Source organism: Urtica dioica, chromosome 12 (assembly GCF_054948205.1).
Source record: "Urtica dioica subsp. dioica isolate 48M chromosome 12, U.dioica_male_clone48M_v1_H2, whole genome shotgun sequence".
Taxonomy (NCBI): domain Eukaryota; kingdom Viridiplantae; phylum Streptophyta; class Magnoliopsida; order Rosales; family Urticaceae; genus Urtica; species Urtica dioica.
The window spans coordinates 21,199,362-21,216,887 of record NC_142767.1 but is presented as its reverse complement, the minus strand read 5'-3'; the positions used below and the strand labels follow the sequence as shown (position 1 = coordinate 21,216,887).

At 38.7% G+C, this 17,526-nt stretch overlaps 2 protein-coding genes across 2 annotated transcripts; one reads left to right on the top strand and one right to left on the bottom strand.

Annotated features, from left to right (window-relative positions):
- The first annotated feature begins 5,526 nt into the window (after positions 1-5,526).
- Positions 5,527-11,390, top strand: ABCC10 (multidrug resistance-associated protein 14). Its single transcript, XM_089604484.1, has 12 exons — positions 5,527-5,664; positions 5,755-7,719; positions 7,810-8,130; positions 8,251-8,337; positions 8,458-9,051; positions 9,128-9,292; positions 9,376-9,670; positions 9,770-9,984; positions 10,070-10,375; positions 10,469-10,532; positions 10,643-10,882; positions 10,990-11,390. The coding sequence occupies exons 2-12, from the start codon at positions 5,782-5,784 to the stop codon at positions 11,100-11,102; spliced, it is 4,338 nt and encodes a 1,445-aa protein (XP_089460610.1). The 5' UTR covers positions 5,527-5,664; positions 5,755-5,781; the 3' UTR covers positions 11,103-11,390.
- LOC149380258 (tRNA dimethylallyltransferase) lies at positions 11,339-12,599 on the bottom strand. The gene is made up of 2 exons (XM_089604485.1): positions 12,043-12,599; positions 11,339-11,584 (listed from the first exon to the last, which is right to left on the bottom strand). Exons 1-2 carry the CDS (start codon positions 12,408-12,410, stop codon positions 11,479-11,481), a joined length of 474 nt encoding a protein of 157 aa, XP_089460611.1. The 5' UTR covers positions 12,411-12,599; the 3' UTR covers positions 11,339-11,478.
- Positions 12,600-17,526: the final 4,927 nt, after the last annotated feature.

Sequence of the window (17,526 nt, the reverse complement as noted above, 5' to 3'; positions counted from 1 at the left end):
TACGTCCTTCAACCCAAATTATCAGAGGAAGTAATTTTTTTTTTTTTAAAATTTTTTATGAGGGATTGTCAAAGGTAGCTAGAAGAGACTACTATTTGTCTTGCCACTGAAAATTAGAAGATTTGATACAACAGTTAAGAATCAATTGATTAGTTCCTTGCAGTGATTTATCTAGGACAATGGTCAACATTGGATAGCAATGTTATAACTTATAACCACAATATTTTTTTACTTATATGTGGTAGTTTTTTTTTTTTTTTTTTTTTTTGGAAGGAATATTTGTTGCCTTGCTAAAGTACAAAGAGAAAATCAACGTGGAGCTGTGAAAGAATGATAAGCACGCACTTGGAAATTGGCATGGACCAGCACTTTTTATTGATATCTTTTTTCCTATTCTTTTTTTTCCCCTCCTCGTATTATTGGGGCTGAATTCTTTTTTCTCAGGAAAAAAAAAAGAATAATTCGGGATAGAAGCTAAAAGACAAAGACTTGTGAACCAACAGCAAAAATAAATAAATAAAACACAAAGACTTAAAAGGCAACAGTTTTAGTCATGGATACCATTTTTGGACATAGATAATAACGCAACACGAATTTTTTTTTTTTGGGTGGTAGCGAAATCCCATGACGCACTGAGTGATGTTATAAATCAAAGAAATGCAAAAAATACTATTCACTCGGTTTTATAATCAAATAGATATATATTGAAAGTCCGAAAACCTTTTTATATTTTGCTATTTTGTGACGCGCTTTTTCAATTTATCTTTGTGTTTATGGAAATGCTAAGAAGCCATGAATTAGATCATCAACTCCCGATATAGGAAGAAGAAGACACGCCCTCTCCGAACGAGTTATAGAAAAAAGAAAGAACGAGAGATCTCAAAATGAGAAACGATAAAAAGACGTTCGATCAAGAGACGAGGAACGGGAAAAAGACGACCAATCAAGAGACGATGAACATAAAATAAGAAGCAAAAAATAATAAGATCAAAAGCTCATTTATAAATTTTTAAATTAGATCTTCATCGTAATTTTAAATTCTTGATCAAATAATTATGTTATATGTATGAAAATATTTTTATTAATTAAAAAGAGAGAGATAAGAAGAAAGTAGAAATTATCTAAGTACACATTTATTTATTTTGTCATTTTCTCTGTTGCCAGCAAACAAATAACAGCTAAAAAAATTTATATTTTGTTTTCTCTTATAAATTATTGTAATCGTGGCACATAAATATCGTACTTCTTACATATCACAAGAGTCAATATAATTTGATACATATCACATTGCATATCACAATGGAGTTTTCTCAAATATGGTTTTCTTTATTGATTTAGTTTGGAAATTAATACTGTTGTTTTTACATTAGGAATCAAAAACCCCAAAAAATTGCTCAAGAAGTTGATTATAAATATTATTTTTATGTACTTTTGTAATTGCAGAGATAATAGTAAGGTCTCTTAATTTCGAATAAGGAGAGTCGTGCTCTTTTTTCGGTTCTGGCTCTGGATCTTATTTTTAAACAACAAATACCTTCTATCATTTAACGAGGTAAAAAGAAAATGTATATGATTTATGATCTTACTATGAAAATTAAAATTAATTCTCATGCTCAATTATTTATTTTGTAGGTGTTCGTGGTTATGAACTTTGACAAGGAGAAAATGCAAGAAGATTTGAGTTCTTTTTTATTTTTTTTGCATCAGCTCTTAATTTTTCATAATACCGAGAAAAAACTATTGATTTATTTTAGATTATGGTGACTTTATAATTTTTGTGGTTTTTTCTTTAGAATTTTTGGTATGCATTTGTTTTTCTACATTTATTTATCTTAATAGTTCACAACAAATCCGAACAAGTCGACTCGTACTGCCCCTAACAAACCAATCCAAACCAACCCGATTTTTTGTGGTTCGGGTTGGTTTAGCTCACATATCATAAGCGGGTTTATCTGAGTTTTAAAAAAGACAATTCGATGTACAGGTCTGCTTATACTATATCTTCACCACTATACATCTAGACTTTTCTCACTTGTTAAAGTATCCTGGAGTTCCATCTTAAAACCAATTAGCAATAGGAGGAATAACTCGTGACCTTTATAAGGAGCACAAAAATACATCACCAGTCAAGTGGGACTTCCTGATACACCCTCCTCACGCTCAGGATTGAACAACTGGTGCGTGAAGTTTGTAGAAACGGGTGGCCCAACATCGAGAATGAGTTTAGCTCTGATAACATGTTAAAGTATCATGAAGTTCCATCTTAAAATCAATTGACAATAGGAGGAGTAACTCATGACATTTATAAGAAGCATAAAGATACATCACTAGTCGATGTGAGACTTCTTGATAAATAATGACATAGTATATACGTAAAGGGTGACTTGGTATTATTTTGGCATAACCCGAAATATTGTGAAGAAAGAAAAAAAAATCATTTTTGAGAACGTTTGTTTGTGTGTAAATTTCTATTTCGCAAAAAAAAAAAAAAAAAAAAAAAAAAACTCAGTGCACCTGTCTTCTTTCGCTAGCATGCTTATAAAACAGGGAATATGCGAGTGGTAATGATTTATGAGCACTGTAAACATAACTTGTGATGGACCACAGTAGCACTTATAATACTACGACTATTATCATTATATCGTATACACAATTCCAACATATATATTTACTACAATCGTGACGTATTATATACCACGATTTTTTTTTTTTGTCTTCATGCGTAACGTGCATTTATTTTTATGAAACTGAACGACAAACATATTACAACTATACCGCTAAAATAATATACAGTGAATCACATCACTCTTCGATCCACCAAATGGCACGTAATCTGCAAGGTGACTTTTAATGATATATAATAATATAATGGAGAGAATAACCCCAATACTATACGGACGTCACACATACACTTAGGCTATTTAATTTGGCCTAAAGAAGACATTCTTAAATTTAATAGATCTGGATGTATGATATGAATAATGCTACTAATTGATAGCTTAGATTTTGTTAAGTCTTGGGTCAAAAAGAGTGACACGCATGCATATTTAGATTGGCTGGGCTAATGAACTAATATATGACACTCAAAAGTGTACATATTCAAATAATTATCTTAGATACACACACATGCATGCAATGATTCAATATTGACAGTACGTTTAGGAAAGTGGTCATACAAAGGTAGATTCGATTTACGAATTGTCTAAAAGTTTGTGTTTATATAATTAGTACAGCTACCATAATAAAGGATTCTGTAATTATGTAATGTATCTTTTGCAAATGTGAAAAGTAAAGTATAAATGAAAATCCACGTTCCACATAATTACTTCTTATGATGGGAATTTATCACAACATCGAACAGCCACAAAACACTGAATAAAATTTGTTCGAGGTTTGAATATCTGGGGTTCGATCAGCAACATAAATTGAGTTTCGAATATCGATAAGCAGAATCAAAAATATCGAAGAAGCACTCGATATAATAAAAACTAATATAATACTTACAATGATCACGTAAGTACCAATAACTGTTCTAATAATTCACGAACAGTTATCAAAACAGTTTTATCACACGATTTGAACAATTATCTAATAACCGTTTCGGGCATGGGAACTAATCAACCCACGTCCAAACATGACCCGGCCTGTAAAAAGCACAAAACCCCCCAACAAGAAAAGCTAGAGACTGATTCGCACGACACACTCTTTTTCACATTTATAGTGAACTTTCCTTTAATTTGTACTTCTCATATTAAGATTCGTCTAATATAAAAAATAGTTCGGCCTTCACATTCGTTATAATACCAAGTCTGTTTAGCATATACGTGTGATCGTTGATCGAGACAAGTGTTGTATCTATTTTCTAATATCAATATATACTACAGTTAATTATAAAACTCATTCTTATGATAAATAGTATCATAATCACACAAACTGAAGTTGAATTGTTAAGAATCTCATAGGTGAATAAAGATAGAACTAACAAAGTTTATAAAAGTCATAAATTATTACTCTCATTATCAATTAGTTTTTAAGATAGAACTTCATAGTACTTTCATAAGAACAAACACACATATCGAGTCAAATAGGGCTATAAATAATATATATATATATATATATATATATATATATATTTTAGATGATTAAAAATAATATAAAACATACTTTTAATTTAAAGGTGGATTAAGTATGTATAGCCTAATTAATTTATCTTCTTTCAACGTTTGTCCAAGTATAATTTTATTTAAGAGTATAGCCAACTCCGAACTACAACATTTCAGTATCCTCAAAATTAAAAATTAAAAATTAAAATTTAAAATATTATATTTAATTCAATTAAACTTTTCACAATATAACTAAGTCTAAATAAAGATGTAAACGGATAGATGTTAAATTTGTAACGCAGTTTTGAAGGGAATTGCACAAACTTTTAGGAGATTAGAAAATATACATTTCAGAAAGTAATTAAATACATATGATTAGTCAATTTGGATCTCCCCGTCACGTGAGACGATAAATGCAAAACGAACGTACGTGAGCCATGACGAAATATATATAAACAATCCAATCCAACCTATTCTGTTGAAAACTTTCTTCAAACATATTTTTGAATTTATGACGATACTGATTTATCTTACTCACTCGTCACCTTGCACTAAAGTCATTATTGTACGGCACATATAAGTTTCATTGTTGCAAGTTTCAACCCTCTTTCCTTTCTACACCGCACTCGAACAACATTCCCGATTTAGAACTTCACAATATTACATTGACGAGGCAAGATTGAAAGAAATTAAATAAATCTTATTGCAATTTTAAATTCGGGCGATCGGTATTGTAAGAAGATCAGATGGCAGAGACTTTGAGTTTACTATAAATTCTAGGTTCGTTGATGGTTTTTATTATTATTTTTTTTTATTTTTAAGTAGTTTTTTATGGCATTATATTATTGGAAAACTACTATGTACAAAATTTGACTAGTTCGTCTCTCTGCCAACTCTTTCTTATATCATTATCTATGCGTGGTCATTATTTTACGGAGTTTTGTTCAGATTTAGTTGTTGCGGTACATCCTGACGGACTTAAATATGTTGTCGTGTATTCTTACTATATATTAGTTTTTGGTTTTCCTTATTTTTCTTTTTATATTTAATGTTGAAGAACGTAGCTGATCCATCAATTTTTCAAAACTTATTCGATAAGTACCAAAACCAAAATTTAATCTTGTAAACTACCGGCAGATATAAATTTTTAAACAGTAAAAACCTTCTTTTGTTTTAATGTTTTTACTAATTTCTATACTATTTTATAATTTCATTTAAATTTTATTTCACTGTTTATCGTTTTTCCATTAAAAAAAAAACCGATATATCCAAGTTTTCCCTTCAATAATTTAGCCAACTTTTACGTAAAGCAGGCGTATTCAACTTCGCTGTGTCAAGCGCCACAAAGAAGAGACTGTTTGGTTTGAAACACTCCAAAACTATGTTCTCAATATCTCTTTACTGACAATATTTGATTTCTTTTGAAAACGACACTAAGCAATACACACTCACAAAGACGCATATGAATGAATCATGATTTGTCGGTCTTTTATTTAAAAACTGAATTTGCCATGTGGCCTAAATACCTCCTATTTGGCCTCCTCTTTTTAGGCCAATTCAGGTAAACTCAACCTCTCATAAATTTCCTCTCAATATATATTATGCATAATTTTTTTTACTTTTTTGTTTTTGCTTACATGTTTTGATTCAGCTGAAAAAAAAAAGCTCGATAATCACGATGATCGGAGAATCTGGTTACAGCGCAGACGAAGCTCTGACGATATGTTTCAGCGTCGTCCTCTTAGTCGCGTTGCTATTCACAACGCTCCGAAAATCTCCGCCGTCGGATTCGAAGCGTCTCCAAGCCCTAACGACGGTGCAGATCGTCTCGGCGGCTACGAACGGCTGTATCGGATTCGGCCACGTGTTTCTCGGCGCGTGGGAGTTGGAAGAGTCTCTGAGAAGAAACCACACGGCTCTGCCTCTGAACCGATGGTCTTCCAGGCTCGCCCAGGGTTTCGCCTGGTCGCTCGTCGGATTGTCGCTCAGCGTCAGAACCGGAAAGCTCGCCGGAGCTCCGGCTAAGGCACTCTCCGTACTCTCGATGCTGTTCGCCGTATTCGTCTCCGCCGTCTCTCTGTTCGCCGGAGAAATCACAGTCACGGCGGCTCTGAACTTCCTCTCTCTCCCCGGCGGAGTCTTGCTCCTCGTATGCTCTCACAAAATCGCCGACGAAAAGGCCGAAGAAAAAGAAGACAACAGTAACGGCCATTACGCTCCGTTGAACGGAGATCCAACGACTCCGTTCTCCGTCGCCGGTCCGATCGGAAAGCTCTCGTTCTGGTGGATGAACCCGCTGATGAAGCTCGGGCGAGAGAAGAGCCTCGACCAGGAAGACATACCTCGCCTGAGAGAATCCGACCGCGCCGAGAGCCTCTACAAGACCTTCCTCGAACAATCCGAGAATCAAAGAAAGAAGAAGAACAACAAGAACCCGTCGATGCTGTGGATCATCGTGTCGTGCCACTGGAACGAGATCATCGTCTCGGGGCTCTTCGCTCTCCTCAAAGTCCTCACTCTCTCGGCCGGGCCTCTCCTACTAAACGCCTTCATCTTAGTCGCCGAGGGCAAAGCCAGCTTCGAGCACGAAGGCTACGCATTGGCTCTGACTCTCTTCGTGGCCAAGAACCTCGAGTCGCTCTCTCAGAGGCAATGGTACTTCAGGAGCCGCCTCGTCGGGCTCAGAGTCCGCTCGCTCCTCACGGCCATGATCTACAAGAAGCAGCTGAGGCTGTCGAACGCGGCTCGGCTCAGCCACTCCGCGGGAGAGATCATGAGCTACGCGACCGTGGACGCGTACCGGATCGGAGAATTCCCGTTCTGGTTCCACCAGACCTGGACCACGACGCTCCAGCTGGCGATAGCCCTTGCGATCCTCTTCCGGGCGGTGGGGCCCGCCACATTGGCGGCCCTGGCCGCGATCGTGCTCACGGTGCTCTGCAACGCGCCGCTCGCGAAGCTCCAGCACCGATTCCAGTCGCGGCTCATGGCGGCCCAGGACGAGAGGCTCAGAGCCACCTCCGAGGCGTTGGTCAGCATGAGGGTCCTGAAGCTCTACGCCTGGGAGGCGCACTTCAGGGCGGCCATAGCGGGCCTCAGGCGGGTCGAGGAGAAGTGGCTCTCCGCGGTCCAGCTCAGGAAGGCTTACAACGCGTTCCTCTTCTGGTCGTCGCCGATCCTCGTCTCCGCCGCCACTTTCGGGGCTTGTTACCTTCTCGGGATCCCGCTCCGGGCCGACAACGTCTTCACGTTCGTCGCGACGCTCCGGCTCGTTCAGGACCCGATCAGGATGATCCCGGACGTGATCGCCGTCGTGATTCAGGCCAAGGTGGCTTTCGCGCGGATCTCCAAGTTCCTCGACGCCCCCGAGCTCGCCGAGAGGACCGCCTCGGGGGACGAGAGCGGCGGTGGAGGCGGCGGCGCGGTCTCTGTCTCGATTGAGTCCGCGGATTTCTCGTGGGACGAGAACGGCCCGTCGTCCAAGAAAGCCACTCTGAGAGGGATCGATTTGGTGGTGGGCCCGGGGGAGAAAGTAGCCGTGTGCGGTGAAGTCGGGTCGGGGAAATCGACCATGATCGCCGCGATTCTCGGCGAAGTTCCATGTGTTCAAGGACATGTAATTATCTGTTCATTATAATTCTTATTTTTCCCCCCCTAGACCAGTGACTTGGGTCCTAAGGTAACTAATGGTTTGTCAATTTTTTAGATTCGAGTGTATGGAAGGACGGCGTATGTTTCGCAGACGGCGTGGATTCAGACGGGAACGATCCGTGACAACATCTTGTTTGGGTCGGCGATGGACGGAGAGAGATACCGAGACACGCTCGAGAGGTGTTCGCTGGTGAAGGACTTGGAGCTTCTTCCTCATGGAGACCAGACCGAGATCGGAGAGAGAGGCGTGAACCTCAGCGGCGGCCAAAAACAGCGGATCCAACTGGCCCGAGCGCTGTACCAGAACGCCGACATTTATCTTCTCGACGATCCTTTCAGCGCTGTCGACGCTCACACCGCTACAAGCTTGTTCAATGTATAACCAAAATTCACTCTCTCTTTGAGACCGTTGTGTCATTTTTTTTTCCTACTTTCTTTTTAGTTTTAATGGGAAGTTTTTTTTTTTTTTTTTTTTAATTTTCCTCGCATCTCACAGGAATATGTTATGGAAGCGCTTTCGGAGAAGACGGTCCTGCTAGTCACTCACCAAGTTGATTTCCTTCCAGCTTTTGACCGTGTCTTGGTAAGCAAGTCATTGAAAAATTCCAAATATATGTTCTGCATAAGGTCTTCAGGCTTCACTGCTTTAACAATTTAAACACACAAACTTAACGTACACTCATTATATGGTGTTCGAAAACAGTTAATGTCAGATGGAGAAATCGTACAATCAGCTTCGTATAACGAGCTTCTATCCTCGAGCCGGGAGTTTCAAGACCTCGTGAACGCGCACAAAGAGACTGCTGGTTCAGAGAGGCTCGCGAGCGTCGGTTCCGTCGAGAGACACGTCGCAGAAGTGCCCGTCAAGGAGATTCGGAAGAGCTTTGCGGAGAAGAAGGTCAAGGGCTCGAGTGCTGACCAGCTGATCAAGAAGGAAGAGAGAGAGTCGGGCGATATCGGGCTCAGGCCCTACAAGCAGTACCTAGGGCAGAGCAAGGGGTTTGTGTACTTCTCCTTGGCCGCGCTCGCTCATTTCACATTCGTCATTGGCCAAGTTTTACAGAACACTTGGATGGCCGTCAGTGTCGATGATCCAAATACTTCCACGCTGAGGATGATCGTCGTTTATTTGCTCATCGGGGTCGTCTCGGCTTGCTTTTTGCTCTTCAGATCGATCATTGTGGTCGTTCTGTGTGTCTCTTCGTCCAACTCTCTCTTCTCGCAGCTCCTGAATTCCCTTTTTCGAGCGCCAATGTCGTTTTACGATTCCACGCCTTTGGGCAGAATACTTAGCAGGGTAAGAAGAATCTGTGACAAAGTCAGTGACAGACTCTACATTTGGTTTGGTGATTGATTCCTCTGTGTAAATCCAGGTTTCGGCTGATCTTAGTATAGTTGATCTCGACGTTCCATTCAGCCTGATGTTTGCCGTTGCAGCGTCTATGAATTGCGTGGCAAATCTTGGAGTGTTGGCTGTGATCACATGGCAAGTCTTGTTCGTTTCGATACCGACGGTTTTTATCGCCTTTAAGCTTCAGGTAAGCCCTTATTGTTTCTGAACTACAAACTCTTCTCTTTTATGTTTCTGGTTCTCAAAAAAATTGTACTTTCGGATCGACAGAGGTATTACTTTTCGACTGCGAAAGAGCTGATGAGGATCAACGGGACCACGAAATCCCTGGTTGCAAACCATCTCTCCGAGTCAGTGGCCGGAGCGGTGACGATCAGAGCCTTCGGGGAAGAAGACCGGTTCTTCGCGAAGAATCTTGACCTCGTTGATGTGAACGCAAGCCCGTTTTTCCACAACTTCGCGGCGAACGAATGGTTGATCCAACGGCTAGAAACGCTCAGCGCGGCGGTCCTTGCCTCCGCAGCGCTGTGCATGGTCCTTCTTCCTCCCGATACCTTTAGCTCGGGTTAGTTAGCGTTTCAACTGTTTCATTCATTTACATCCTTACTATAATGTGAAACGCTTCAACACTAAACGAAAACTACTCTGTGGTTTGGTTGTGCAGGGTTTATTGGGATGGCACTTTCTTATGGGCTGTCACTGAACATGTCACTGGTGTTTTCCATTCAGAACCAATGCACTATTGCCAATTACATCATTTCAGTAGAGAGGCTTAATCAATACATGTACATTCCCAGCGAAGCGCCCGAAGTGATTGAAGAAAATCGCCCCCCGCCCAACTGGCCAAGTGTCGGGAAAGTGGAGATACGCGATTTGCAGGTGAGAAAAAGCTATAAAAATAAACATATATAATTTAAAAAATGAGAGTTGTTGCACTGACTATATTATGATAAATAATACGCAGATACGATACAGAGAGAATGCACCGCTTGTTCTTCGGGGCATCAGTTGTACGTTTGAAGGAGGACATAAGATCGGAATCGTGGGTCGGACCGGAAGTGGAAAGACGACTTTGATCGGGGCTTTGTTTCGTCTGGTCGAGCCAACCGGAGGGAAGATCATCGTGGATGGGATCGACATCTCGACGATCGGACTTCATGATCTCAGATCGAGATTCGGAGTGATACCTCAAGATCCCACTCTTTTCAATGGGACTGTGAGATACAATCTGGATCCATTATCTCAACACTCTGACCAAAAAATATGGGAGGTAATTAATTTCCCTTTTATGATTAGTACTTGATTTTAACAAGGATTATTTGAATGCTTACTTCTGTATTTTGTTTTTACAACTATTTTTAAGGTGCTTGGAAAGTGTCAGCTCAGAGAAGTTGTCCAAGAGAAAGAAGGTGGCTTGGACTCTTTAGGTAATGCCATTGACATCTAACGAATTGTAGTAACTCCCAGAAGAAAAAAAAAAAAAAAAAAAAAAAACTAAACTCAATCTCTTCTTGGTAACTAATTTTCTGTGGTTCAGTTGTTGATGATGGATCGAATTGGAGCATGGGACAGAGACAACTGTTCTGTCTGGGACGAGCACTTCTGAGGCGAAGCCGGGTATTGGTGCTTGACGAAGCAACGGCTTCAATTGACAACGCGACCGATACGATTCTGCAGAAAACCATCAGAACCGAGTTTGCAGACTGTACTGTGATCACTGTCGCTCACAGGATACCAACTGTGATGGATTGCACAATGGTTCTTGCAATGAGCGACGGTAAGTTTATCTCTATACCTATTGCTCAAAGTACTTCATTACCGTTGAGCAAGACTTAAAAATTCGATCCGAGATGTTTCAATTTTCTTTTTCTTTTATTGTTTCAGGTCGAATAGTTGAGTACGATGAGCCCATGGAGTTGATGAAGAGAGAAGACTCACTTTTCGGGAAGCTGGTCCAGGAATACTGGTCTCACTCACAGTCTTCCGAATCACATTGACCATATAATCAGCTTCTTCATCGACCTACTTGATCTCGCACGAGAAGACAAGAAGTTGTACAAAAACCATTCTTATGACGAGCGAAAGACTGGGAAGAGTAATTTCCAGTCAGTTGATACTCTCCGATCTATTAGAATATGATCAATTCCTTATTTAGAAGGAAGCATCTATAAACAGAATCCTCTATTATGCTAATGTAGTGAGAGAATGGCTCCCAGTTTTAAATATGGGAATGCATGGGGAATGAAAATCGAATAGAACTGATAACGAGTATTATATGGTTACAATCGGAGAAAGCTGTTTATTCACAACTAACTTCTATGAAAACTAAATTTGGTTGAGAAAATCGTAGTGAAATCGGGACCGTGTATACAATTAAGGCCCTCCGAGCACTGCGTTCTCAATGTCGTCTCTACTTAGTGCGTAACTGAATCTCCTTTCGACATCCTTCTCGAGATTTCCCGGTCCAGTCTTTACGTACCTGCAACACAAAGTGCAAATTTTTAGAACGCGAAACCAGTAGAATGAAATGGAAGAGGAATAGTCGGGGAACAAGAACTTGAGCTCCACTTACCTTCACACACACTACAAGCTTTTTCATTTTCCATTTTTCATAACCTTAAGCCAACAAGTGTTATACAAAATCTTCTATAAATTTTCAAGAAATTGGGGGAGTGATGAGACATACTTCAATTCTAGTCATTAAACTGAAGCTATAGTCTCCATTGTTTCTGGTCAGTTCAACTACGTGCTACTTTATTGCTACTCTGATTAGACTTGTGAAAAACAATAAATTTAGCTGAATTTGTAAGTCTAAAGAAACTAAGCGCTCTTAATCCTAACTCAATTCAATCTGTTCAACTTTCGAAAGGACAAACTTCGAATTCCTAACTACAGAAACTTGACAAATTGGAAAATAGAGCGCATGAATGTTAAAACCTTATGTACAAATCGGTAACATCGAGCGAGAGCCGAGCGTGCCAATCGGGCTTCTCGACGAGCCAAACAGCTCTATCTTCGTGGCTCTGGTAAAATCCTAGACTTCTCAGCCAAGCCTCGATACAAGGAAGACTGTGGGAGTATAGAGGTTTATTCTTCTCCGGAAGCTTCTTCAGCCACTCCTCGTCCGGATTCGAGACCTCCGCCGACGACGATGAAGACGACGAAGAGTTCGAGCAGATTAAAGAGCGAAACTTTCTCGGAAAATGAACGAACTTTCTCGGGAAAGAAGGATGCAGGGTCAGAAATCCGGGGGTCGTGGAAGGAATCGAAGACGGCGTGAATTTGGAGAAACAAATCGCTGACATACTTCGAAGTGAAATTGCCAGGTTCAGACTGAATTTGGGAAATTAGGGTTTGGTGATAAAAATCGTTTGATATATAAGTAAGAAACAGTCACCGCGAGACTCTTTTAACTTCTTTTTCTTCTTTCTATCTATTTTGGGCTTTGAATTTGGTAGGAATTGTAGTGACGCGCGTAATGATTTGATTCTGTAAGTTGTAGATTGGGAAGGGAAGGTTTCTGTGTACTAGATGTGTTCTGTACGTGGCAGTTGCTGAGTTGTAAAGAGCTGCTGAGCTGGCTTTATCTTTATGTGGAATGCTATAAATAGTAAATAGTAAATATCATATGTAATTTTTTTTTTTGAGGTAATACCCGTATGTATTTGTTTAAGAGATTTCTCACACGCATTATTACGAAAGAAATTTCACTCTCATCCAAACAAGAGGCAGCGGCTCGACTAAATTAAGACTCTTGAACGAGAGACAAATATAAGTTTTTTTTAAAAAAATATTAAGACTAATTACAAAAATGAAAATAACACATGAAAATAAAAAAATATTTCGTACCTCTTTTGATTTTTTTTTTCTCTTTACAATAGAATCACATTTTTCTATGTTTTTTTACGTATGTTTTTCTTTTAAACTCTAATTACGTTTTTATTTATTTTGAACATGGTAAAATAATTTGAAACAAGGAAAAAAAAACTGTAAACTGAGGTTTTCTTGAAATTAATAATGTATTCTCATAATAAGGTGGCTATCGTAATTGCCACATTTGAAATGAGTATAAATTGGAGGAAAAAAAAAACTGTAAAGTAGGGTATTCTTGAATATAAATGAGGCATTGGAAGAATAAGAAACAAATTCCTGGTACTAGAATAAAATAGATTTATATTGAGGTATTTAAGGTAATTTTTTTTAATTATGGAGCCTTTATTTAGGGTAATTCTGATGGCCTTCAACAATGCAATCTCAATCAAATTGGAGTTGAATGTTTCAGCTAGAAAATGAATGAATTCTTGAGAATATCTTCTATTTGAGTGAGAGGGACTACATACACGCTATTTGTGACATATTACCTTTGAAATACGAGACATTTGTTTCAAGTCTAACAATGACAACGAGAAATTTTTAGAGAGAGAAAGAGAGAAAGAAGTTAGAGAGAGAAGTTGTAGTATTTTTCTTCTCTTAGAATGAATTTTTTCTTTCTTCTACATAATGGATGGTATTTATAGGGAGATTTGATTTTTGACTTGTCTCAAATGGTGGCTTCACACTGTGGGAACATTAGGGGCTCAGAGCCGTTAGAGGCTCTGCCTTCAGAGTCATTTGTGGCTCAGCCTTCAGAGTCGCTTGTGTGAACGTTTGGGGTTTAGAGCCGTTAGAGGCTCTACCTTCAGAGCTATTTGTGACTCAGCCTCCAGAGCCGTTTTGCAGCTCAGCTTTCAGAGTCGATTGTGGGAACGTTTGGGGCTCAGAGCCATTAGAGGCTCTGCCTTCATAGCCATTTGTGGCTTCAGCCTCCAGAGCCGTTTTGCGGCTCAGACTTCAGAGTCGCTTGTGGGAACGTTTGGGGCTCAGAGCCGTTAGAGGCTCTGCCTTTAGAGCTATTTGTGGCTCAGCTTCCTGAGCCGTATTGCGGCTCAATCTTCAGAGTCGTTTGCTTGTCGTTTTTTTTTATTAGGAGTGTCATTTTTCAGTTGTGAAAAATAACGACATAACAAGAACTTTGGTTAAATTTTTGAAACATCATTGTCAAATAAAACCCGATGAACAAATTTTAAATATGTATATAAGAATCTATGTCGTTTTTTTCGAAAAAAAAAAGTATTAGATTCATAAAAAATCCCACATAGGAAAAGAAACATACGGTGATGAATTCCACACAACATATTAAGAGGTTCATGGCATGTGTTCTATTCATTCTAGTAATATAAAAAATTATGATCGATCGTGTTTAAATATTCCATTAATTAACATATTGTCTCTTCAATTTATAGGATAACTCTTCCACATATACTATGTCGCAGCTCTATTTGCTTACTTCCATATTCTAAATCTCTCTTGCGCAGTTGAATTCGACCAACTCTTGTATCTTCCTCATACAAGAAATCGAGAGGTATATTTCATAAAATCCCTTCTACATTTTCACAAGTTCAACCAACTTAAATACTGGTTCCAAATGATATGTATAATTCCCATATAGAAATGTTATGTGTATAAGAGTTGATCGTAGTAAGTGAGAATTGGGTCTAAGATTAGGAAACCACTATACTGAATATGAGACTTTATAACCAGTAAGATTTATGCATTACATAAAATGATTTCTTGAATTTAATTTTTCCTACCTCTGATAAAACAGGTGAAATATCTTGTATTTTCTTTCACTTTCTTCCTCTTTCAATCTCTCTCTCTGAATCTCCTAGTAGTTGAAATTAAAAACCGTGTTCTTTGTAGTCGTAGAAGTATGGCCATTGAGGGACGTATGAAATCAGTTTCAGACGAAGCTCTGGGTTCGCAAGAACACATCATAGAATCGACGAGTTGGCTTCGCAGGCTTCAGGGCATGGTAAGAGGTCTGTCTTGAATCTTAATATTGTCATTTTTCTTCCATAAGCCTTGGTTTTTAAGTATTTTTTTTGTTTTTGGTTTCAGGATACTTTATGGATCATGTATGCAATTGGGATTGCAAAGCGTCAACTTCGACTCTTGGAACGGGATCGCAGAGGGGCTTGGTACAGCAACCGATACCGCGGCGGTCTTCAAGGAGGGAACAACAACCGATATCGGTACTGCAGCGGTCTTCAAGGATGGTGCAGAAGAGGAGGTGGTCCTTCGAAGGTGAATTACTAGCTGCGTTGGGAAAAGACCTGGAGCTATGTGCTCTGGAGTTTGTTCGCTCTTTTGGCTTCAATCCATCGAAGAGCAGCACACATTTCAGGCAGAAGGGGAGGTTGAAATCTCAAGAGGGGGAATTTCGAGTACACTAAGTGTGTGGGTTGAATTTTTTCTATTCCTTTCTCTTCCGAAAACCTCTATTTTGCTTCTTCAATAAATGTATATGATAACAGATTTTGAGCATTATTGATAGTTGTGATCATTGAGTTTGTGACTCAGTATATCTGAAAATGATTGAAGTAATTTGACAGCGGATTGGCGTGGTTGTTGTGGCAAGGGCACCAAGATTTTTCCTTTTGGTCATATTATGATAGTTGATTTGATACAATTTAGGAATAAATTGAGAGAGAAAGAGAAATATCATAATATTTTTTCTTGGAAAAGTGGCACTATTTACCAAGATTACATAATATGGTATATTAGCAGTGCAAGCTCATGTGGTACTATTGACTAAGATTACGTTATTTAATACAAGGACATTAAGCTGAAAGAGGGTAAATTTTTTTAAATCATGTACCTTGACTGGTATCATGGAAATTTTTTCGTGTGTCTAAAATTGGATTGACAAAATTAAAAACATGATTAAATTTTTTGAAAATTTATTACCTAGCTTTGACGATGGAACTATTTCAAAACTAGTTCCATCGTCAAAACTAGTCAACAAATTTAATCATGCTTTCAATTTTTTAATAGTTTAAAAAACACACAAACAAGTTGCATGATTCAAGTCAAGGTGCATAATTTCAAAAAATTTAATCCACTTAGCAGAAACAAAAACACCCTAGCTTTCGCAACGAGAAGGCAATAAGGTGTCAAAATATATTTAATCCCGGTTTAAAAAATTTCAATCCACTGTTCGATAACAAAAACACTCAAAACCGAAATCGGAAAAAGATGAAGAAGAAAAAGATCGACGCCGACAAGCCCCGACCCTAGGAATTCTTTTCTCCGGTCTTGATTGGCGATTCCAAGCTGCGTCTACTACATTGGATATTAACGTAATCAAGAGCGACGACCACATCGGAGATCGACGTTTTCAAATGCATCGAAGATCCGCTGATCGTCGAGGCTGAGAACGAAGAGTGATCCAGGACCTACGTCGTGGTTAGAATACTCGTCGCCGGGGAATCGCATAGATGTACGGAGCTCAGGGACGAGCTCGCGGCGGCGAAGCTGTCCTCCTCCAACGGCGGCGAAGCGAGTCTCGAGAGGGCTATCGCGGCGGAGGTGAGGCTCGCTGGGAATGGTGTGTCTTAGGTTTTTTAGGGTTTAGGTTGAGAAACGCTGAGAATTTGAGTGTCTGTGAGGGTGTTTTTAGAGTTTATTAAAATTTGGGCTATTTTATCTTAATTTTGAAAAATTGAGCTATTTTACCAAACTTAAACTTAAAAATGATTAGATAGCGGATCTCTCTTTAATTAAAAAAAATATTTGGTTATTTTTTTTGTAATGAGGATTTTTTTTGGAGTTGTGTATATTAATTGTTATTTTATTTTCTTAAATTATTTGTAGTGCTTTCTTTTTTTAATTTAATACCTTATAACCTCTCTCTCTGAACATAAGAACAAGTGTATTTTCACATATTTTGATGTTCGAAATACGGAAATATGAAAAACTGAATATCTGGATTTTCTCTATTATTTACTTTAATATTTTCCACTGCAGTTCTCTTATTTTCCGCATGGATAATACTAATAAATTTTTTTTTTTTTTTTTATCTTGCGTTTAATCTATATATCTCTTACAGCCTTCAAATTAGCTGTCTAATTTTGCTACCGACTCAAAGTCTTCAAGAGCACTAGCGCTTGAGTAGCCAACTGTTAGTTATCACCTTGTTAAAAGTCAACGGTCGTCTCAAGTCTCCGTTTATAATAATATTACGATAAAACCTTCAATCACCGACAGTCAACAGAACATGTCTTCACCCTTATCCCGTTACATATTTTTATTATGTCCCTCATTTTTTTTTATTATTTGGGCAACCTGCTTTGAATCCAAGATTGAACAGTGATTGGAGTGGAAAGCCCATTGAGCTCATGTAGAGCAACTCAATGCTCATTTTGATCGAAGTTTGAAATATCGGTTGCCGATTTTGTGTCTATGATCCAAAAAATGAAAATTGCGATGGTCGATAGAAATTGTGATAAAAGTAATGTGAAAATTTTTTTAAAAAATTATATCGACGAAAATTGCGATAAAATAATGTTGCACAATGTCAAATATTAAAAATAAGTTTCATAC

Bases quoted from the DNA above. Each gene is read 5' to 3' on its own strand.
- LOC149380258 (XM_089604485.1), bottom strand. From the start codon at position 12,410: ATGTCAGCGATTTGTTTCTCCAAATTCACGCCGTCTTCGATTCCTTCC. The intron at 11,585-12,042 runs GTTTTAACATTC...TTTGTGTTGCAG, and splicing joins GTTACCGATTTGTACATAAG to GTACGTAAAGACTGGACCGG.
- ABCC10 (XM_089604484.1), top strand. From the start codon at position 5,782: ATGATCGGAGAATCTGGTTACAGCGCAGACGAAGCTCTGACGATATGT. The intron at 8,131-8,250 runs GTATAACCAAAA...CGCATCTCACAG, and splicing joins CCGCTACAAGCTTGTTCAAT to GAATATGTTATGGAAGCGCT. The intron at 9,052-9,127 runs GTAAGAAGAATC...GTGTAAATCCAG, and splicing joins TGGGCAGAATACTTAGCAGG to GTTTCGGCTGATCTTAGTAT.